The sequence below is a fragment of the Barbus barbus genome (assembly GCF_936440315.1).
Source record: "Barbus barbus genome assembly, chromosome: 18".
In the NCBI taxonomy this organism is placed as follows: Eukaryota; Metazoa; Chordata; class Actinopteri; order Cypriniformes; family Cyprinidae; genus Barbus; species Barbus barbus.
Window position 1 is genome coordinate 1,062,020 of NC_136746.1, and position 24,736 is coordinate 1,086,755.

General features: G+C 41.8%; 1 protein-coding gene across 1 annotated transcript; it reads right to left on the reverse strand.

The window, feature by feature from the left end:
• Positions 1–665: 665 nt before the first annotated feature.
• On the reverse strand, positions 666–11,832 carry fbxo28 (F-box protein 28). The gene is made up of 5 exons (XM_079439990.1): positions 11,618–11,832; positions 11,073–11,182; positions 9,311–9,449; positions 5,726–5,921; positions 666–3,661 (listed from the first exon to the last, which is right to left on the reverse strand). The coding sequence occupies exons 1-5, from the start codon at positions 11,789–11,791 to the stop codon at positions 3,249–3,251; spliced, it is 1,032 nt and encodes a 343-aa protein (XP_079296116.1). The 5' UTR covers positions 11,792–11,832; the 3' UTR covers positions 666–3,248.
• Positions 11,833–24,736: the final 12,904 nt, after the last annotated feature.

Sequence of the window (24,736 nt, forward strand, 5' to 3'; positions counted from 1 at the left end):
ATTTTAAACCTGCCCTGGGCTTGCTTGTTTTTAATACAAAAAAAGTTATATTTCTGGCTAATGTAAAAACCCTCTCACACCAAAAGTGAAATGAATTTGCCTTTAGAATGAAGGACATGTAAATTCACACCTGTACAGCTCAAATACACCTTTCAGTTTTGCTCCCATTGTGGATTACATGAAAATGAAGATGCAGGAGAGGAAAGATCAATACTCTTGAGCAATTAAAACACACACACACACACACTGTTTATCTGAAGTTTAACTCTGGACTTTTGGTAGTACCTAGGATAGCAAAGTCCACTAAAGGAGGTAGAGCTTTTTCACATTTGGCTCCCAAACTCTGGAATAGCCTTCCTGATAACATTCGGGGTTCAGACACACTCTCTCTGTTTAAATCTAGATTAAAGACACATCTCTTTAGCCAAGCATTCACATAATGCATCTTATAATCTTGTACTGCAGTTATATCTGATCAAATGTACATTATTATTATTATTCTTTAGCTTGGGTTGAACAAATCATTTTTGCTTAGATGGAACAGCAGCTACGCTAATTATGTCTCTATTTGTTTCTCTGTTGATTAACATCCCGTGGTAACTAGGAATGACAGAAGCTTCAGTCTGGATCCAACCCTTAAATGATCTGAGATGACCGAACACCTCAATCTCAACGTTTAATCGCATACCAGAAGATTAATTGCAACATAAACATTGCAGCTTATAGTGTTTGATTACATGTAATTTGTAACTAACTGCATGATTCTTACTGCACATTTCTGCCATAGTCACCACTAATAACCTGCTCCTGATGTAGAAACTTAACATTTTCTGTAGAGCTGCTTTGCAACGATTTGTATCGTGAAAAGTGCTATACAAATAAACTTGAATTGAAGTCATTTTTTCTTATTGTAGGGTTGAATTGGATTATTGAAGGTCAGGAGCAAAGACATTGGTTGACAAAATGTAATTATTGAAATGTAATTATTGCAGGTTTGCATCATATTCTGAGTTTGCATTTCACAGTTTTTATTGATTTTGAGGAACACCAAATCTGTTTTTGTGCAGGTGAGATGAGCAAATACATGTTAATATTTAGCTTTATTATGAAACATGAAATTGGGGCAGTATATGAGCTTGTCCACTGTTTTTAAATAGCCAGTAACCTTTAGTTCAAATCAAGGCCTGACAAACACCTGACAGCCACAGAAGAAGTTCCCTACTTGGTTTAAATTTCTACAATAATACCTTTTTATGTTCCTACAGTAAAACCCTGATTTTTAGGATTCATTTTATGGTCTGTGCCACAATATTAAGAGAAACATGTTTGACTTGACCATTTAATTCACTCTAAATATCCTGTCTCAGGAGCATATGACAGTGACACAAAACCAGGTCTCGTTCTCCCAAACCAAAAACATATTTGTTTGAAATCATTCCTTGTGACGGTGTTCTCCTTTCAAGCACTTGCTGCATGAAGTTTTCAGAAGAGAGAGACTCGAGGAGTGGAAGTGGCACAGAATGAACTCCTGTGATGAGGTTGTGCTCTATCATTACAGCGGGTGGTGTTGTTTGGTCGGGTGGACCTCAACCACAGTAGCTGTTTCCATCCAAAGATGCAAATTTAACTTACACGCAAAATTGGAATATCACAAAACATTTGCGAATAAAGCACTGTTTCCATCTAATGAGTCAAAGAGAACAAAATAGTCACTTCCTGATAATCTGGAGAATATTACTAAGAGAAGCAACGAGATAAATCTTTAGTTATCCCTTCCCTTCGTGCAAAGTCACATGACTTTTCTGATGCACATGGAGGAATTTATTCAGTAAATGTGCTTCCATCAATTCAGTTTATGCACATTTTGTTCTTATCGGATAAAAAACTTTATCCTACACAACGGTGTGCATATGTTTTTTTTATGCTCATTTTTAGAATTCATGCACATCTTGGCGTTTCAATTCATGCGATATTCCAAAATGTGCATAAAAATAGGTGGATGGAAAAATATCTAGTGGAGTCAGCGTTCTGGCCTGCTGGAACATCTTGAAGAACATCACATCTTCTGTCATGCCACTGCAGAGTCACAGATTTACACCATCCCAGAGAAACACCTCACTGACTGTTTCTGTGGTTACACTCTTTGACAGAATAACTCTTGAATGAAACGATGATGTGCAAAACCACCTTAAAGAAAAAACTTTAAACCATCATGAGTAATTCTACCCCTCTTTTGTTACTTGCTCAAAGTCTATTCACCATTAGAGTTCATGCAGCACAGAATTATCATCCGGACTCTGAAGAACTGATCTCTCTGGTTATGAAGGAAAGGTGATATTGCGCTTTAGAAGCAAATGGAATCTTTCCTGCATAACTGTGCAGCCAGAATGACAATAACATCAGTCTCAAATGACTAAAAATGTGCCTCACAGGCAAAAACCAACTTGAACATCAATGATTTACTTTCCTAGTTACAAGGCTTTCCACAATTTTTATTGCACTGACACAGATCTATTTGCAGTAAATTATACACCTACAAACAGTGGCAGGTACGACATGGCATTGACACCTACAAGACACTATCCTCAGTGATGGACGATCTTCAGACAAACAATATAATCATCATGTATGCTACAGCTGCAGACGTCTGCAAGACCACTGGCTTGCTCATACTGTCGAGACACATCTCAGATGAAATATTTCACTCTTAGAACATAGAACAAAGCTGATATTTACCATTTATATAACATAACTTATTAGTCAGGAGACGAACACCTCGTGTTCTCCATTTCAAGAAGGGGGTCTAAGTCTTAACTTGAAAACTTGGTACACAGTTGAACCTACTTATGGTGGAAACTACTGCGGAGCGCCAAAGAAGCTGCGGCGTCTTCAGAATCGCCCGTGTTCATGTTTTCCTCATTCTTGCGGTTGATTGACTAAAGCTTCTTTGCATTGTTTCCTCGAGCTCATTGGCATGAAGGTCGGGTAAACACGAAAGACAAACGTAGCTCAGGGCAGATGCCAAACCTTTAGAAACAGAAGTCAAGCGACGGGATCAAGCATATTAGTGTATATTAATACGTGTCTGATATGAGGGATGTGCCGACAAATGATAAAACAATAAGATTCCCCTCTCGTTATGATTTCCCTCCGTGTGATACTCGCATCATCGTTTGACATGAAGTGGAAAAAATTATATAGCTTTAAGGAAGCAAAAGAAAACTTAAAAGGTACAGACGAAGGTCCCTCTATTTCTTGCTACGCAGGCGTTTGGAGTGACGCGGGAGGTCCGAGCACTTGCGGGGCCGTTTGAGACACAGGCCTCTCTCGCCCTCGGCGGCTGCGGTGGAGGAGCTGGAGGAGGTGGATGTGGAGGTCACCGCGCTGTCCATCAGTTCCCTGAGCTTGTGCTCCAGCTCGGCCAGCCGTGCGTTCTGCTCCCCGATCACCTGCGACTGCTCCAGCAGCTTCTGCTCCTGATCCTGCAGCTGCTTCTGCTGCTCCAGCTGCTTGACCCGCACCTCCTGCATCTCACGCCGCAGCGCCGTCATCGACGCGCCGTTCACCTTCACCTGCTGCTGCACCTTCGTCATCTCCGAGCGAGACGGAGTGTTCTTGGCCAGCAGGGACATGGTGGTCAGAGAGGTAGAGGGACCGGCCACTGCGAGACAGAGGGACGAGACAGAGCCGTGAGATTCACTGCGGTTCATTTCCTCAAGAAAATACTTTAATTCAGAGGAAAGGTAATGGAATGGAGAGTCAACGTCATGCTCTGTTAATCATTTGATCATTCCTCTTAAAAGGGGTCATGAACTGAGAAATCACAATTCCCTTGATCTTTTGACATAAGAGGTCATTGTACTATAAAACATATTGTATGTTTCAGAAGTCAAAACTTTGTTGTTAGTCTAAAAACAGCTTATATTGAAGGCAGTCTGCCAAAACCACAGCTTGTGGAATGTTCTAATCTACTCTTCTGATGTAATATTGTGGATAAGCACCGCCTCCGCAGATGATGATCAACGCCTGCTTCTACATCACTGCCTATTTAGCCCCGCCCACAGACTCTATATCACTGCCTGTTTAGCCCCGCCCATCGACTCTACATCACTGCCTGTTTAGCCCCACCCACCAATTCTTGTGTGCGCGTTCTACTGATTCTACATTGGTGCCCGTTTAGTCCCGCCCACCGATTTTACAGCACTGCCCATTTAGCCCCACTACAGGTCTGCTACCCGGGTTTCGGTTCGGGTTCATGTTCATTTTTAATGAATAGCTTCAGGCTCGGGTTTGTAGCTAAACTAAAACTATATGCAGGCTTTCATAGACGCAGGCACACACGTTATTGCACACAGATATCAGAGAGATCGTGCAGCGAACACAGCACGGAAATTTTTATTAGTAAAATGATGTTATATTTCTCTGCAATGAGGGGGTAAAATCGCTGTTTTTGAAGTAACTAAGCCTCATTGCTTGTAGAGAGAGACACGCAGACGCAGGTTCACACGCAACTTTCATCCCTCTCTCTCTCTCTCTCTCTGTCTGTCTCTCGCTAATTCAAATAAATGATGTAATTAATTCATTCAAATAAATGCAATCTTACCGCACTACATCTCTGTGACTGATTTAAAGCAGGCCGAATGCTAACGAGCCTTAACTGATGAAAATGACCATAATTTGCCCGGTGGAAGAATTATCGCCTTGTCATATATACAACCATTCAAAAACTCAGCAGAATTTATGTGACCGCTGCACCTGATGTTCATAAACTTTCATAACTGGTAAGTGTTTTTTCTTTTGCCTTGTGAACTGTCCGAGCCTCAATTAATCTGTTTCTTTACATGTATACATGTATTTGTTTACTGACAGTTGCATGCAATCGTGAAGTTATCCTTTTATTTTTATTATTGGCTATTCGTTGTGGGGGGGGGGGGGGGTACTTTTGTGTTTGGGCTCTAAATTTAACTGTGCCGCTCGGGTCGGGTCAGACGATCTCGGGTAAGGGCCGGGTGCAGACCTCTAAGCCCCAGCCACCAATTCTACATCACTGCCTGTTTAGGAGAGAGGCAAGCGCAGGTCTACGCAGAAACCAAATGCTTAAGATGCTCTGAAGACAAGATGCTGCTGTACAGTGCCAAGCTGTTCATTTTACCACAGATTCGTTTACAAACAAAGCACAATTCAATGCAGGATTTTCAGAAAGATTGAAACTAAAAGATGATGCTGTGCAACTATATTTGATCTGACAGTAATGTCACAACACAAGTGTGAGTAACTGCTTTCATTACATGATCACTACTGCTTTGTCTGTTATTACAGATCGTTTGATATTAACGTGCAGTATTTATGCATTTTTGACCTAAACCACAGCAGCGTTTATCTTTGGGGAATGTAAGCTGTCAATCATACACAACTATTAGCCAATCACAGCAGTGGGTGTTAACTTCCGAGTGGACAATCCTCCACACCTATTCAAACAGAGCGTTCTGATGAGGGGGTCAAAAACAGGACAGAAGATAGCTTATTACTTGTATGGTTTTTTGTTACAAAAATCTTAATAGCATTATAAGTGGACCTCAGAGAAGAGTACAAAATAAATAAAAAATGCAGTTCATGGCCCCTTTAACTGCACAAACAAAATGCTGGCAATTAGTATCAGAAGAAACACGAGAAATTTATCAACAGAAAATAAAAATGAAGCACACAGATTAAATGCCAGTCGTACCCGGAGCAGATCCGATCAGTCGTCCGGAGAGATCCGCACCGGGAAGCCTTTTCTTCAGGATGGAGACGATCTTCTCGTCGAAGTACTCCATGGCCATGGAGGAAATGTCTCGCAGCTCCTGCAGCACCTCGTGAGCTCTCTGCGGCGCGCGTGTGGAGTTCACATACCGCAAAACACGATAAATCTCATCGATCACCTGCAGGAGGCACACAACAACACCGTCAAACCACCGGTCATTGACATTTAAAAAGTGATTTATCTGGGCTGTATGACTCCTTTTTGTTTGCAAAATAAATGACAAAACAGAATATATACAGATAACAGCAATTATTTATACGTTGCATTTTTATTACATGTATCTCCCTTCTCAAGACCACACAATAGCCTTATTTAATATACTAATGGTCTAAATCGATGCACTCACTGTGCTCTCCCAGCAGAAAAAATATCTATTATAAAATAGATTAAATAGTTTAAATATCAGTGATCTAAAATGCACGATTTTGTATCATGCACATGTCGATAGCATGACAAGCAAGGAGCTGTTGACTGGGCTTCTGTAACGGCACTTACCAACTAATTCGTAAAACAGGCTGATTAATTAAGAGCCTTTCTGGAAAAATAGCCATTGGACATTTACCAGAAACACAAGTGTGTTGTGCTGTGAATGACCCTCCAATGTCACGACTAGAGCGGACTTGACTTTCATTTGTTACATTTAACTAGTTCTTACTCATTAAACATTAATGCCAATTTGCATGTATAATTTGGTTGTGACACTTGCACTTAACTCTCTCTCACGCACAATCATTCACTCCAAAGCCAAGCTAACACAGTGTTGGTCTGTGGTGTGAATATAGCCGTGATCTTACACTGCATTCAGGGTGTGATGAACACAGCCAGTCTAGAGCTGGATATGATGCACATTTTGCCGAAAGACTTAATGTGTTAATGTCTTTATGTACTTCAAATTAAAGGGATAGTTCACCCAAAAATGAAAATGTGATGTTTATCTGCTTACCCCCAGGGCATCCAAGATATAGGTGATTGTTTCTTCAGTAGAACACAAACAAAGACTTTTAACTGAAACCGTTGCAGTCTGTCAGTCATATAATGGGACTCACGGCTTTGAGAGGAAAAAACATACACAGACAAAACCAAATGAATCCCTGCGGCTCGTGACGATACATTGAGGTCTAAAGACACGAAACGATCGGTCTGTACAAGAAACTGAACAGTATTTATATAGTTTTTACCTCTGATCCGCCGCCCGGTCCAACTGTCCTGAGCGCGTTCACAACAGCCGGCGCGTGACGCATCTTCTTCTTCTTGCTTTACAGCGGATCGCAGACAAATGGACCATTGCCACTCTATCTACAATCTCAATCAGGAGTGTCAATGGTCCTTTTGAGAGATAGGTGACCGTAATGCACTTATAAGTCTGCGATCCATCGTAAAGCAAGAAGAAGAGACGAGTCACACGCCGGTATAAATACTGGTTAATTTGTTTTTTTCTCTCAAATCTTTCAAATTTCTTCCAAATCTTCGTTTGTGTTCTACTGAATAAACAAGGTCACCTATATCTTGGATGCCCTGGGGGTAAGCAGACAAACATCACATTTTCATTTCTGGGTGAACTACCCCTTTAAATATCTTAAATAACAGGACTGAATGATTTGGGTTAAGAAAATACTGTGATTTTTCAGATTAAAAATTTGTGACAATCAAAATGCAATCAGTAATATGCAAGAAAACAATGCAAATTAGTGCTGAAATGTATTACAAAAAGAATTATAATGACTTAATCGTGAGAATGTTTTGTAACTTTTAAAATAAATTAACAAACCTTTAGGTTTTTCTGTGTTTTTGGTAGGGCTGCACAATTGGACAGAAAATTGATAATTTAGTAATTTTGTGATTGCAAAAGGAAGTGCGGTAAGATAAACATAAGTTTTATTGCTTAAACATCCAGAGAGGAAAAACAAAAGACAAAACACACTAAAAACATCACACTCTGCTAGCAACAGAAAGAGCTGCTTTTTAAGGGTTCTGGTTTCAAATCTAGACCTGATGGCAACACATCCCATCATTGTTCTTCTGTCACACAAATGACAAATACTCGTGATTTGCATTCACTGCTGCAGGCCTTGATGCCATGCAATGCTTTATATGCATGTTTGTATAATCCCTTCGGAGCTTTTGCATTTCCTCAAGAAAGATTATTCATTTTTTTAACTACGACACACCCTCCAAGACTACAATCATCTTTATTACTTTGATTACTTTTAGATCACTAAAGACATTACAGCTGATATAAACAGATGATCCCTCACCGCTCTTCAGATTGTTCGTGTGAAATAAGCTTGTAAGGGTGTGACCCAATGCCTCACAAAAAAACCTGACTGTCCGGTTGATGTCACCTAAGGACAGGTTTGAAAACCAAGCCTGTGTTCCTCCGACCATCTCAAGATGACAGCACAACATTAAAGATGTGAACAATTAAAATATTCTCATTTACAACACTAAAATGACTGGTCCTTTTAATTAAAACAAAAACACTGACAAGCCATGCAACAACTAGCCAATCAAACACATTTATAACCATGTATCAGTGTTTGCACCTCAAAAGCATCAATATTCCCACGCTGTGCCATTATTTCCTATGGATGAGATCAAACTATGAGAGTGTTCCCAAACAAACTCAACCGCTGAGAAAAAACATAAATCTTTCAGTAATGATCTCTGCATGATAAAAAAAGTCAAAGATAGTGTCATTTCACCCATTTATGGATTGCACAGATACAACTGAAGTCAGAAGTTTACATACACCTTGCTGAATCTGCAAAATGTTAATTATTTGACCAAAATAAGAGGGTAACTTCAAAAGTTTACATCCCCTTGATTCTTAATACTGTTGTTATCTGAATGATCCACAGCTGTTTTTTTGTTTAGTGATAGTTGTTCATGAGTCCCTTGTTTGTCCTGAACAGTTAAACTGCCTGCTGTTCTTCAGAAAAATCCTTCAGCTCCCACAAATTCTCTGGTTTTCCAGCATTTTTGTGTATTTGCACCCTTTCCAACAATGACTGCATGATTTTGAGATGTATCTTTCCACACTGAGGACAACTGAGGGACTCATATGCAACTATTACAGAAGATTCAAACACTCACTGATGCTCCAGAAGGAAAAACCATGCATTAAGAGGGGTGAAAACTTTTGAACGGGTCATTTTTATAAATTCAGCTATTATTTTCTCTTGTGGACTATATGTAAATATCTTTTATGTGAAATATCTTATTCAGGTCAGTACTAAATAAACAATAACATGCATTTTGTATGATCCCTCTTATTTTGGTAAAATAATTCAGATTCAGCAAGGTGTATGTAAACTTCTGACTTCAGCTGTAGATGGTCTTTCAGGCAGCCATGTCTGAGTAATTCAAAGAAATGGACAGAATACCACAATCAGATTCAGTTCAAATCTGCAGCCAGTATGCCACATTCAGTTTCTTTAAGTGATCGAACGACACTAATGTATCCAGTGGACGAGAGGGAACCCTCTTTTAAAAGACATGCACATGTACCTTTCCAGGAATGAAGCAGCAGAGGTTTGAGTCCACGTATTTCATGAAGGTCATGTTGAGCAGCGACAGGCGCGTCTCCACCGCCGCCAGTATGTCTGCGTGACGCGCTAATGAGTGGTTCCTCCGCTCCGACTCCCGCCTGAAGACGACCGCAACAAATCATTACAGCACACTCTGCATTGCTTTAAACCAAACCAATACAACTTTTAATTCATGGGGATGAACACAGAAACTAGCCTCATTATGAAACCTCTTTTTAAAGGGTTGTTAACTTATCTCTAGTCTCTTACGGCTGGAATACACTACATGATTTCTGCTCTGATTCTCCACAGATTTCCAATCTGGAGAAGCTGATACTAGCTGCCAAAGATCAGAGCCAGTCTGCAGATTTGAGTCGACAGATTCCATAGAAAACCACTTAAAGTGACAGCCATCAGTTAATATTTAAGTCTGTTTCTGAAGTATTTATATAGATGTTCAGTGTGGAAGAGCTTAAAGAGAGCACACTGAGATTAATTGGAGCAGCAACTATTTTTAATACATTTAAAATGACAGAATTTTGCTAAATAAATAGTCTAGGTCATATATTAAGTTCATACATATTTTAATATGAACAACTATAATTAACAATATCAATGAAATGATACTTTTTCTAATTGATGTCACACTGAAGCTGTGATTTTCATAGTAGTTCACCCTTTAAGCTCACCTTAAAATAATGTGAAATCTTTAATTACAGCACTGTAAAACCACAGACCAGCAATAAACTGTAATGTATAATATTATGGATGTAAAAGTACAGGTCAGTAATGCCTGTGCAGTAATATGTTAGCGTAGCACACAATCTTATCCAGCTAGTCAGCTAACGGTGTTCTGTAGCATCTGCGCTGTGTTGCTAAAACTATCTTTTGGATCTAATGTAAATATTTTCCACATCAGTTCCAAGTTATAATATGCAAAAGTTATAATATGCATTTCTTTTGTAACCTTGCTTTATACACAGAGACACTGTTATGTTAGAACAGAAGAGGACTGTATAGCAAACTCTTGCTATAAAAATAGAAGCACGCAATTCCCTAGAATATCATTATATGCTTAAACATTAAGATTTGTACTCATAGAAATGACTAAAGTAGTCAAACATGTTCATTAGAAGGGGGTGCCAATACTTTTGGCAATATAGTGTGTATCAACACAATGAGGAAAACTCTGATCAAAAAGCAAAGTTCACAGAGGCTTTAAATGCTAAAGATTGAAGTTCTGCTATTCTGAACTCAGCTGTGGATGGCGTTGATGTTTGCTGGGGGAAAAAACAAAGACATTCCCTGCAGTTCTGGACATAATTGACATGAAAAACCTGTACGACTGACTTTCTTCTGAGGACCACAGAAGAAGGTATTTTGAGAAAGGTCTTTGTTTCTTTGTCCATGTTTGGTCAGTCAAGAAAGACATGACAGCAGAACGATCCTCTCATGGTGCACTCGGTCTTTAACCTGATCTCAAGAGTTAGGTGCTCATCTACACTCTCAGGAATAAAAGGCACACTGTTACTGGGGCAGTACACTTTCTAAAGGCACTAACATGTACACTTTAAGTACTAGTATGCACCTATGGTACTAAAATGCCCCCTTCAGAGGTAAATGAGGTACAAAAGTGTAGCTTGTGAAATGCCAGCACTCCAGTTTTTGTTCCTCTGGGAGTGTGGAGCTGCCCGCCGTGTGGTTCTTCTGAGGGTTTAAGCAGTTAAATAGGTGTGTGTTACCTGGGCAGCTGGGCTTTGACCTGTTTCTGGCACAGGCTGTGGTAGCGCTCCACCTTCAGGAAGCCTTGATTGAGCATGCGCTGGCAGATCACATCCATGCGCTTACACACCTGCAGTACACACAGAATCAAACACAACAGCTATTACAGCTCAGCCTGCTGCAAAACACCCGCTTTCATTTCTGCACATCATGTTGTATCCACTGGGATATTGTATAGGAATGTTTATCTGAGGATATTCTGACATAAGGAAGAGTTTTGAGTGACCGGTCATCTGCAAACACAGCACAGTGCTGGGAATCATCTCTAAAACTGAGTAATTATTGAGAAACACATCTGCAGTGGAATGGCAGTTCTTTTTATTTTAAAAAACAAAACAGGTAAATGTAAAGTTAAAATTATATATATATATATATTGTGAGTTTATATCCCCCAGTTTGTGATGTTTCTCCTGTAAGAAACAGCAGATAAATAGTTAGCGCGAGGATGAGAGCCACAGATGGAGACTCGAGCATGTAAACAAACACAGCCTCAGAGACTCCTCACCAGGCGCAGCAGGCTGATCTCGTCGTACGACAGGAAGTTCAGAATGTTCTCGATCGCCACGATCGGGAGTCCCAGCAGCGTGTTGTTCTGGAGCGGCTGCTCCGGCGCTGGAGACTCAGAGTCCAGGTCCAGCGACGCGACGCCTCCATCAGCCAGCACTACTACAGCCGCCATCTTCTCCGAGCTCGAGACCACCGGACGTGACGACACACCGTGCAGCCGAGCGGGCGGACGTGACGCGGAGCGTGACGTGTTCGTTACGTCAACCTTTTTGACTGTTTACACAGGTGGTTAGAAAGGAAGATATATTTTGTTATAGATATGTTCTATGAGAGTGGAAACATTCTGTCTTATGAAGACTTTATGAATGCTTACAATTTCCCCATCCCATTTAAAGAATTTCAACAAGTGGTTAAAGCTATTCCAAATGGGTTGATACAACTAATAAATAATCACCTCTCTTTTGGAAGCAATGAAAGGATATTTCCAGAATTAAAAGTTGATGGTATTGAAATATTTTCTTCGTCTTGTAATAATAACCATATTAGACAAATTTTGCAATCAAAACATAAAATCTCCCCTAGAGGGAAATTCTTTTGGAATGCAAAAATCTCTGATATTAATTGGAAAACGACCTGGTCAATTCCTTACAAATTTTGTATTTTGAATAAAGTTAAAGAGGTGCATTTCAAAATACTTCACAAAATTTACCCATGTAAAGTAGCTCTGTCTAAATTCATGGACATTCATGGACATGGACAACAGTTACTTTTTGGCAGCGGCTATGTACACTAAGTGCAAATAGCAATGGATTATATTTACACTGTTAAAATAGCAAGATTTTCTGCTATTTATACTACTTATTGCAAATAGTGGCAATTATCTGCACCTCAGTATTGTAGTACATTATAAAACAGTACGCAATAATAACGTACTGAGAGTAAATTATAATTTTAATTCAAATTATTAAATGATGCCACCTTATTGGGACAATAAAGCCCTCCCTACACCTACCCTAACCCTACCCGATATTTTGTTTTCAACTTTTTGATTATTTCCTTCATTTTTATTGAAAATAAATGCCTTTCTGATGCGATATGAGATTTGAAAAGGGAGAAAAAAATGTTTGGCAAAAGGTGGGATCGAACTCGGGTCGCTCGCGTCAAAAAGCACGCGTCTTACCATCTACGCCACTAAAACTGATGTTGTGCTAACTTCTTTTTTTAATGTTGACTAACCCAATCACACGTTAGTGGGCGGAGTTAGTGTAAATAGCCTTTGCTAACAAGATGGGCTATTTGCACTTAGTGTAAACAGACACGCCGCATATTTAATTATTGCCGTTTGCGTCATATTCTGAGTTTGCATTTCACTGTTTTAATTCATTTTGATACTAATACTAAATCTGTTTTTTGCGAGTGGGATGAATTCATGCACATTCACATTTAGATCTATAGTAACATGCTCACACAGCGACCTGTCAGTCAATAAATGGGGAAAAAGTAACGGAGTGTCTATTTACACTAAGTGCAAATAGCCCATCTTGTTAGCAAAGGCTATTTACACTAACTCCGCCCACTAACGTGTGATTGGGTTAGTCAACAATAAAAAAAGAAGTTAGCACAACATCAGTTTTAGTGGCGTAGATGGTAAGGCGCATGCTTTTTGACGCGATCGACCCGAGTTCGAGCCCACCTTTTGCCAAACATTTTTTTCTCCCTTTTCAAATCTCATATCGCATCAGAAAGGCATTTATTTTCAATAAAGATGAAGGAAATAATCAAAAAGTTGAAAACAAAGTATCAGGTAGGGTTAGAGTAGGTGTAGGGAGGGCTTTATTGTCCCAATAAGGTGGCATCCATTTAATAATTTGAATTAAAATTATAATTTACTCTCAGTACGTTATTATTGTGTACTGTTTTATAATGTACTACAATACTGAGGTGCAGATAATTGCCACTATTTGCAATAAGTAGTATAAATAGCAGAAAATCTTGCTATTTTAACAGTGTAAATAGAATCTATAGCTATTTGCACTTAGTGTAAATAGCCGCTGCATTAAATATGTTAAACAACACAAATGTATCTAATCCCATTTTATTAACCAATGTCTTTGCTGCTGACCTTTGATGATCCAGATCAACCATACTAAGCAGCAAAAATGACTTTAGATAAACTAACAATTGTGCTTCATTGTTTATTTATTGCCGAAGAGTGTTAAACCTTCTTATCCCGAGTTTTACTTTACAGACGTGAATTTACTCTTCCTTCACAAGATACAGGGCTTTTACATTTGTATTAATCTAATTTATTGTATTAAAAACAATCAAGCCCTGCTCATATTTAAAAAGTAACGCAAACGTAACGTAACTGTCACGGTTCGCGCATCCATTGTGTCCTCTTTGTCCCGTGTACTGTCATGTGTGTGCGTGCCGTACGTGTGTGGGCGTGGCCGAGCATTCACCACTCACTCCTCTCAGCTGTGCCTCATCAGCAGCGGCAGCTGCAGCCCATTTCCCACACACATAAATAATCACCAGATTCTCTTCTCATTGTCAGATCGTTTTGGATGTCTTCCCGTGCTGTTCTGTCTCCAGTTCCCGTGTGTTCTCGTCAGTTCTGGTTCCCGGTGTCAAAGTCTGTCCGTGTAGTCGTGTGTTCGTCGTTCCTGTACTGGATTCCCACACCACCTTGGACACTCTTCACCTCACCGGCCGTGCAGCCCATCCATTCCTGCGTCACCGATCATCATTCCATCCTGTGTCTGTATATTCAGTTTCTGGACAATAAATCATTTCTTTACCTGCAACTTGCTTCCTCATCTGTACAGTATCATGACAGAACGATCTGACCATCCCATGGAAGCAGCGGGCGCCTCAGCCACATCTCTGGAGGATTTCATCACCCAAAGCATTGAACGCATGAACTCTCAAGAGGCGAGCCTGAATACCACTGGTCGGGTTATTCAGGCTCTGGTGACGCAGGTATCCGAGCTCACCCAACAGCTCCAATTACTACGAGTTCCCATTGCGCCACCCACACCGCCAGCTCCCCCCACTCCATCGGGACCCCCTTTCCAGTCGGAACCGCGGCTACCCGTTCCTGAGCCATACTCAGGTGAGCCACAATTTTGCAGGGCATTCCTGACGCAATGCTCTATGCATTTTGCCCTGCAACCCAGAACCTTTTTTTCTGAACAGAGCAAGGTGGCTTTTGTTCTCACGTTGCTGACTGGAAGGGCGGCACTATGGGGAACAGCGGTGTGGGAGAATCAAGATCCATGCTGCACCTCGTTCCTGACTTTATCCGAAGAAATGAAGCGAGTATTCGATCGAGCCGTCGCCGGAAGAGAGGCGGCCAGAATACTCGCCGATCTCCGCCAGGGTGAAAGATCTGTATCGGACTATTCCATCGAGTTCCGGACCCTGGCGGCGGAATGTCGCTGGAACGAGGAGGCGCAGTGGGACATGTTCCTGCATGGGCTAGCTGACCACGTCCAGAAGGAGATCTACGTCCTGGACCTCCCCACCACACTCAACGGACTGATTGACCTGGCCCTCACCGAGTCCCTGGTGGGTTTGAGAGTCACCGTACCAACGACGTGGACGTGGTCAGCTCCGTCAACGATCTCGAACCCATGCAGGTAGGGCGAGCTCGGCTTTCCCGGGAGGAGAAGGAGAGGCGGAGATCCCAGGGGCTCTGCCTTTACTGCGGAGGGGCAGGACATTCAGTCTCGAGATGCCCGGTAAAAGGTCAAGCCCGGTAGTAAACTTGAGGCTACTATTGGGTGGGATCTCCGCAGAGAAGACCTCATCTACATCATCGACCCTCCTCCCGGTGAAACTGAGATGGGCTACACGTGCCATCACCTGTCAGGCGTTACTGGATTCTGGTGCAGAGGGTAATTTTTTGGACTTTTTGTTTGCTCACAAGTATCACATCCCCATCAAACCTCTCACGCACAAGATCTCTGTCCATGCCCTGAACGGTCACCAGCTACCCCCCATTGCCTTCACCACCGAGCCCATCACTCTCACCACGTCAGGCAACCACACAGAGACTATATCCTTTTTGATCATGGACACCCCCTTCGCACCGGTCGTGCTCGGCCACCCCTGGCTCATCAATCACAACCCTAAAATAGACTGGCATCATAAATCCGTCATAGCTTGGAGCAATAACTGTCATGAGTCCTGTCTTGTGTCTGCCTGTCCGTTGGTTTCTGTTTCTGTGTTTCAGGAGGAGGCGATGGATCTGTCTAACGTGCCCGCGGAGTATCAGGACCTGAAGGAAGTGTTCAGTAAGTCTCGAGCTGCTTCTCTCCCTCCCCATCGTCCTTACGACTGTGCCATAGATTTACTGCCAGGTATGTCTCTGCCTAAGGGGAAGTTATATTCACTTTCTGTTCCAGAAAGGGAGGCTATGGAGAAATATATTTTGGATTCTCTAGCTTCTGGGTTCATCCGCCCTTCCTCTTCTCCGGCGGGGGCGGGGTTCTTTTTTGTGGGGAAGAAGGACGGGTCCCTGCGTCCTTGTATTGATTACCGAGGGTTGAACAACATCACGGTAAAGAATACGTATCCTTTGCCGTTGATGTCTTCAGCCTTCGAGAGGTTGCAGGGAGCGTCCATTTTCACAAAATTGGATTTACGCAATGCCTATCATTTGGTCCGCATAAGGAAGGGGGATGAGTGGAAGACTGCTTTTAACACCCCTAGGGGGCACTTTGAATACTTGGTCATGCCCTTCGGGCTGTCCAACTCCCCAGCAGTCTTCCAGGCACTCGTCAATGACGTGCTGCGAGATATGGTAGATCAGTTCATATATGTCTACCTGGATGACATACTGATTTTTTCTTCGTCTCTCCAGGAACATGTGCAGCACGTCCGGCGAGTGCTTCAGAGGTTGTTAGAGAATGGGCTTTTTGTCAAGGCGGAGAAATGCGCTTTTCATGCACAGTCAGTTCCTTTCCTAGGGTACATTGTGTCGTCCGAGGGAATGCGCATGGACCCTGAGAAGGTTAAGGCTGTGGTGGAGTGGCCAAGTCCTTATTCCCGTAAGGCCCTGCAGAGGTTTCTGGGCTTCGCCAACTTCTACCGGCGTTTTATTCGCAACTTCAGCCAACTAGCCGCGCCTCTGACTGCCTTGACCTCCCCCAGAACTGCGTTCAGGTGGTCTAACACAGCCGAGGCTGTGTTTGCCAAACTCAAGGACCGCTTTGTTTCGGCCCCCATTCTCATAGCCCCTGATCCCTCACGTCAGTTTGTGGTGGAGGTCGACGCGTCAGAGGTGGGGGTAGGCGCAGTGTTGTCCCAGCGCTCTTCCGCGGACGGCAAGATGCATCCCTGCGCATTTTTGTCCCATCGTTTATCCCCAGCCGAGCGTAATTACGACATTGGTAACCAAGAGTTGTTGGCAGTCAAGTTAGCGTTGGAGGAATGGCGTCACTGGTTGGAAGGGTCAGGGGTACCTTTTATCGTCTGGACCGATCATAGGAATCTAGAATACATTAGAACGGCTAAAAGACTGAACTCCAGGCAGGCTCGGTGGGCACTTTTTTTTGGACGTTTTGATTTCTCTCTCTCGTACCGCCCGGGTTCCAAAAACATCAAACCCGACTCTTTATCTCGCGTTTTTGACAATTCCGAACGCCCGTCTACTCCCGAGTGCATTTTACCTGAGACTCTTTTTGTCTCCACACTCACATGGGAGATCGAGTCGAAGGTCAAAGCGGCCTTAGAAGGGGTAATGCCTCCGCCCGGTTGCCCACCGAATCGGTTATTTGTGCCGGAGAGGTTACGGTCCGACGTTATCCAGTGGGGGCATTGTTCCAACGTGGCTTGTCATCCAGGAGTCAATCGAACTAGGTTTTTGGTTAAGCAACGATTCTGGTGGCCACGTATGGCTCACGACATTCACAGTTTTGTTTTGGCTTGCTCGGTCTGTGCCACTGGTAAGACTTCCAATCGACCCCCAGATGGGTTACTCCAACCGCTGCCGGTCCCTTCGAGACCCTGGTCCCACATCGCTCTAGATTTTATTACCGCCCTCCCGCCCTCTCAGGGCAACACGGTCGTTTTGACTGTGGTGGACCGATTCTCGAAGGCGGCCCATTTCATTCCCTTGCCCAAATTACCCTCAGCCAAGGAGACAGCATTGACAGTCGTGAACCACGTCTTTCGTTTACATGGCCTCCCGATAGACGTGGTTTCTGACAGGGGACCCCAATTTGTGTCCAAATTTTGGCAAGAGTTTTGTAAATTGCTGGGAGCGACTGTCAGTCTGTCCTCTGGGTTTCACCCCCAGAGCAATGGCCAAACCGAGAGAGCCAACCAAGATTTGGAGAGGGTGTTGCGATGTCTGGTCTCCAAGAATCCTTCCTCTTGGAGCCAACAACTCTCTATGGTGGAATACGCCCACAATGCGTTGCCAGTGTTGTCCACGGGCCTATCTCCGTTTGAATGTAGTTTAGGTTACCAGCCACCAGTTTTTCCCAGTCTGGAATCCGAAGTCGCGGTCCCCTCCGCTCACGCCTTTGTCCAGAGGTGTCACCGCACATGGACTAGAGCCCGTGAGACTCTACTCCAAGTGGGGGCGCGCACCAAGGCTAAAGCCGATCGCCACCGGTCTAAGCCCCCCGTTTACGTCGTTGGTCAAAAAGTGTGGCTTTCAACCAAGAACATTCCTCTCCGCTCCGTTTCTAATAAGCTTGCTCCCAAATTTATTGGCCCGTTCACTGTCACCAAGATCATTAGTCCGGTGGCAGTCCGCCTCAACCTTCCTCCGGTGTACAGGAGGATTCACCCCGTCTTTCACGTATCCAAAATTAAACCCGTGTTTCATTCTCCCATTAATCCGCCAGCCCCGGTTCCCCCCCCGCCGCGACTCGTAGACGGGGAACCCACATTTTCGGTAAACCGTATACTGGACTCTAGACGGAGGGGACGCGGATTTCAGTACTTGGGGGACTGGGAGGGTTACGGTCCGGAGGAGAGAAGTTGGGTACCTGCGAGAGACATACTGGATCACTCCCTTATCGATGACTACAATCGACAGGTAGGGGAACCTGGGAACGCCAGGAGGCGTTCTTAGGGGAAGGGTACTGTCACGGTTCGCGCATCCATTGTGTCCTCTTTGTCCCGTGTACTGTCATGTGTGTGCGTGCCGTACGTGTGTGGGCGTGGCCGAGCATTCACCACTCACTCCTCTCAGCTGTGCCTCATCAGCAGCGGCAGCTGCAGCCCATTTCCCACACACATAAATAATCACCAGATTCTCTTCTCATTGTCAGATCGTTTTGGATGTCTTCCCGTGCTGTTCTGTCTCCAGTTCCCGTGTGTTCTCGTCAGTTCTGGTTCCCGGTGTCAAGGTCTGTCCGTGTAGTCGTGTGTTCGTCGTTCCTGTACTGGATTCCCACACCACCTTGGACACTCTTCACCTCACCGGCCGTGCAGCCCATCCATTCCTGCGTCACCGATCATCATTCCATCCTGTGTCTGTATATTCAGTTTCTGGACAATAAATCATTTCTTTACCTGCAACTTGCTTCCTCATCTGTACAGTATCATGACAGTAACGCATTACTTTCCATAAAAAGTAGCTAAGTAACGTAATTAGTTACTTTTTTAGGGAGTAACGCAATATTGTAATGCATTACTTTTAAAAGTAACTTTCCCCAACACTGGTTGTACTTATTCACACAAAAGTAAAATGTTTGAGTATGTTGTTAACTTTTACATTTTGCAAGGTAAATATTATATTCATAAACATAAATTTGCAAAACGCACACCAAATTGTAATCTATTTTTATTAGAAATGGATGCTCTTGAAAAGTCTCTAATGCAAATTAATAACAAAAAGAATGACTTGTTGTTGGATTTCATGGGAAATTGTCCTAAGGAAAAAGGAAGAAAATCTGCACTTTTTTTTATTTATTTTTATTTTATTTCTTTATTTACTTTTCGCTTTTGAAACAATATTTTATAGTTTGAGATTGTTATTATATTTTGTGTATCTAGATTTACATGTAAATTTTTTTGTAATGTTCAAGCATTCTTCTTCTTCAAAAAAAAAACGTTTTGACTGTACAGTCGTAAACAAGTTTTGGATTGATTTGGCAGATTTTAGATTTAATTACTTTAAAAGGATGTTATCTTGTATTATGAAAACAAAAGCAATAAGGATCTAGAATTTATTGTTAACCATTTTATTTTATTAGCAAAATTTCACATAAACAAAACTTTCTTAATTCATCTCCTATGGTAAAGTTATTTTCTGACTCTTATGTTTCTCCAATAAGACTGTTAAAAACAAAAAGTCTGGGAAATGTTTAAAATACTATTCGTTAAGTCAGCTATGTCTTTTTATTTATTTATTTTATTATTCTTTTTGTCTTGTTATTATTTGATTGTTAGCTTTTTCTTGTTTTGTGACCACGTCCCTGAATAAAAGCCTTGAGATGGACCCGCTCTCCTCTCGGCTCTGAAACCAGAAACCCATACAGCAGCCAGAAACAAATCCTCATTTGAAAGAAAAACGGCTGACTCTCAACCTTTCATTATATAATTATATATAATTATGCTTTAAATGACAAAAACAAAACATTATGAAGCCAGAGGAACAACAGAGAGAAAGACAATATAAGAAGGAGAGAGAACAAAATAAATGACAACCACAGACCTGTAGGACCTTTCTATCACTTAAAGAGTTAGAAGATAAAACACAAGACAGTTTTAATTTCCTTTATATGTTTACTATGTTGAATAGTACAATGAATGTGTAACTTGAATAATAAAATAAGCAGATTAATAGCAAAAGCTTCGTTATTCACATTATAATAATTAAAATCCAAAAACTACATTTTCAGAACGCAAATGAAAGAGTACCTTTTCTTTGATAAACAGAGATCATACCGTAGCTTTTTCATTTCCAGGTCAAAGAGCAGAACATCATCCTTCTGAATTAATATCTGACAACATGCTTCACAGCATAGCATTTATTAATTATTTTGAAAGAGATTTCTTTCACCTTGTTTTTAACAAATAATAATAATAAAGAAACATCCTGTGAGGCAATAACCAAACGCTTTCCCACTTAAGATTATTAACACATTTGGACCAATAGGCATTAGAGCTTGGTGACGACTGAATGGATAGATTTGTTATTGTTGGACTGTGAAAAACATATTGTATCATTTAGATTAATTATAAGCATATGAACTGATTTAATATCTCTACATAAGAAGACTATACCAGAATAAACTGCAGAGAAAACAAGGGAGAATTTCTTAGGAGTCACAGGAAAATTAAACTCATAAATCATAAGATAGGAGATACGCTTGAGTGTTAAATCAATGAAAAACTACAACAATTATCAGACAAGCTTTAAAACCAAACAAACAAACGCCAAGACGTTTGTGTTTATACACAATACAGAGGTTGTTCCAGCTGAAATAAGGCTGCGGAGAGAAAGGCAGATAGTTTGACAGCAGTTTCTCAATCTTATAATCACACATTACTATTAAAACACCCCTGAGTTGGTCAAAAATACAATTCCACAAACAACGTTTCCTCAAACAACATTTTAACCAATCAATTTTGAGAGTATTGTTTAAAATAGAGAAAACTAGAAAGCCAAGCCCACCCTTTTAAGGGAATATATGACAACAGATTTAGGAATATAGTGCACACTCTTCCATAAAAATAAAATCACATCTGATCGACATAGGGTGACCAGATGAGATTGGTTGAAATTCGGGACGGGGGGGGGGAATGAATAATGAATAATAAAGATAATGAATTTCAAACGAAAGTGACTGAACCAATCATGTTTTTATTAATATAAGTAGCCTACATACATATAATTTTATATAATATAGAAGTAACGTTAGGCTATTTTTATACTTCAAACTGAAGTTAATGAACCAAAAAAAAAAAAAAACAAGATGCTGCAGCCAATGAGCAGCCGGCGGGGGCTGGTTGCCAGGCTGCAGGATGACTCAACCTCGCTCCACGGACAGTTTTTTATATTTTATCAGACAATAACTATTTAAGATTTAGCTTCAGTATAATTTTCGGGACAATTAGAGCGGGATTCGGGATTCGGGACAGCAGCTTAGATTTCGGGACTGTCCCGAATTTTTCGGGACGTCTGGTCACCCGTCTAAATGTATAGTTGAAGCAATAGAGGTTAATCTAGGAATTCCTTCTGCTTTTGACAGAACAACTGTACCTCTATAAGAGACAGCTCCCTTAAAAACCAAAGATAATGGATTTATAGAAATGCATCATTTCTGCAGAAGTGGAGCGCTGCGACTGGACACGCCCACAATGACGCGGTCACGTGACACCTGCTTCTTTCCTCAGCGCTGGTAGGAAAAACCAATAAACTCACAGTTATGGATGGACGAATTTTCATTTTACAAACAAGAACCTGTGTAATTAATATGTTTCAGTTATTAAGCATTTTAGTGTTCAGTGTATGCACAAATTCGTCTCTAGAGTTGAATGGCGGAGGTTAACGCCCACTTCCACCGGCGTGAAGGCGTTCTCTCCATTGATTGGCTGCGGAAAAGGAAGTGACTCGCCGTAACCCTTCCATCGATCTCAATACAAACATAAGAACTCACTACTACACGGAGAACAGGTAAGATGAACTAAATCTGGTTTGATTAGACCGCGCGCCATTATTCTTGATAAAGGTGTGTTTCTTCTGCAGTAGTTTAGTAATAAAGCAGTCTGTCAGCTGCTCGGTTTAGGCCCCGGATGTGGTGTGTGTGTGTGAGGATGGAGCTGATAATGTTGTGTTAATTCCAGAGGTGTGTGTGTGTTTGTGAGGATGGAGCTGATAATGTTGTGTTAATTCCAGAGGTGTGGTGTGTGTTTGTGAGGATGGAGCTGATAATGTTGTGTTAATTCCAGAGGTGTTGTGTGTGTGTGTTTGTGAGGATGGAGCTGATAATGTTGTGTTAATTCCAGAGGTGTGGTGTGTGTTTGTGAGGATGGAGCTGATAATGTTGTGTTAATTCCAGAGGTGTGTGTGTGTTTGTGAGGATGGAGCTGATAATGTTGTGTTAATTCCAGAGGTGTGTGTGTGTTTGTGAGGATGGAGCTGATAATGTTGTGTTAATTCCAGAGGTGTTGTGTGTGTGTGTGAGGATGGAGCTGATAATGTTGTGTTAACTCCAGAGGTGTTGTGTGTGTGTGTTTGTGAGGATGGAGCTGATAATGTTGTGTTAATTCCAGAGGTGTGTGTGTGTTTGTGAGGATGGAGCTGATAATGTTGTGTTAATTCCAGAGGTGTGGTGTGTGTTTGTGAGGATGGAGCTGATAATGTTGTGTTAATTCCAGAGGTGTTGTGTGTGTGTGTTTGTGAGGATGGAGCTGATAATGTTGTGTTAATTCCAGAGGTGTGGTGTGTGTTTGTGAGGATGGAGCTGATAATGTTGTGTTAATTCCAGAGGTGTGTGTGTGTTTGTGAGGATGGAGCTGATAATGTTGTGTTAATTCCAGAGGTGTGTGTGTGTTTGTGAGGATGGAGCTGATAATGTTGTGTTAATTCCAGAGGTGTTGTGTGTGTGTGTGAGGATGGAGCTGATAATGTTGTGTTAATTCCAGAGGTGTGTGTGTGTTTGTGAGGATGGAGCTGATAATGTTGTGTTAACTCCAGAGGTGTTGTGTGTGTGTTTGTGAGGATGGAGCTGATAATGTTGTGTTAATTCCAGAGGTGTTGTGTGTGTTTGTGAGGATGGAGCTGATAATGTTGTGTTAACTCCAGAGGTGTTGTGTGTGTTTGTGAGGATGGAGCTGATAATGTTGTGTTAATTCCAGAGGTGTTGTGTGTGTTTGTGAGGATGGAGCTGATAATGTTGTGTTAACTCCAGAGGTGTTGTGTGTGTTTGTGAGGATGGAGCTGATAATGTTGTGTTAATTCCAGAGGTGTTGTGTGTGTGTGTTTGTGAGGATGGAGCTGATAATGTTGTGTTAATTCCAGAGGTGTGGTGTGTGTTTGTGAGGATGGAGCTGATAATGTTGTGTTAATTCCAGAGGTGTTGTGTGTGTTTGTGAGGATGGAGCTGATAATGTTGTGTTAATTCCAGAGGTGTGTTTGTGAGGATGGAGCTGATAATGTTGTGTTAATTCCAGAGGTGTTGTGTGTGTGTGTTTGTGAGGATGGAGCTGATAATGTTGTGTTAATTCCAGAGGTGTTGTGTGTGTTTGTGAGGATGGAGCTGATAATGTTGTGTTAATTCCAGAGGTGTGTGTGTGTTTGTGAGGATGGAGCTGATAATGTTGTGTTACTTCCAGAGGTGTTGTGTGTGTTTGTGAGGATGGAGCTGATAATGTTGTGTTAACTCCAGAGGTGTTGTGTGTGTTTGTGAGGATGGAGCTGATAATGTTGTGTTAATTCCAGAGGTGTTGTGTGTGTTTGTGAAGATGGAGCTGATAATGTTGTGTTAATTCCAGAGTTGTGTGTGTGTTTGTGAGGATGGAGCTGATAATGTTGTGTTAATTCCAGAGGTGTTGTGTGTGTTTGTGAGGATGGAGCTGATAATGTTGTGTTAACTCCAGAGTTGTGTGTGTGTTTGTGAGGATGGAGCTGATAATGTTGTGTTAATTCCAGAGGTGTTGTGTGTGTTTGTGAGGATGGAGCTGATAATGTTGTGTTAATTCCAGAGGTGTTGTGTGTGTTTGTGAAGATGGAGCTGATAATGTTGTGTTAATTCCAGAGGTGTTGTGTGTGTTTGTGAGGATGGAGCTGATAATGTTGTGTTAATTCCAGAGGTGTGGTGTGTGTTTGTGAGGATGGAGCTGATAATGTTGTGTTAATTCCAGAGGTGTGGTGTGTGTTTGTGAGGATGGAGCTGATAATGTTGTGTTAATTCCAGAGGTGTGTTTGTGAGGATGGAGCTGATAATGTTGTGTTAACTCCAGAGGTGTGGTGTGTGTTTGTGAGGATGGAGCTGATAATGTTGTGTTAACTCCAGAGGTGTTGTGTGTGTTTGTGAGGATGGAGCTGATAATGTTGTGTTAATTCCAGAGGTGTTGTGTGTGTGTGTGTGAGGATGGAGCTGATAATGTTGTGTTAACTCCAGAGGTGTTGTGTGTGTGTGTTTGTGAG

What these genes read in the sequence shown, in the direction of transcription:
- fbxo28 (XM_079439990.1), bottom strand. Translation starts at nt 11,791, where the DNA reads ATGGCGGCTGTAGTAGTGCTGGCTGATGGAGGCGTCGCGTCGCTGGAC. An exon ending in GTCAAAGCCCAGCTGCCCAG is followed by an intron (nt 9,450 to 11,072) that starts GTAACACACACC and finishes GGTCGTCTTCAG; the next exon opens with GCGGGAGTCGGAGCGGAGGA. An exon ending in GCTGCTTCATTCCTGGAAAG is followed by an intron (nt 5,922 to 9,310) that starts GTACATGTGCAT and finishes TGCCTCCTGCAG; the next exon opens with GTGATCGATGAGATTTATCG.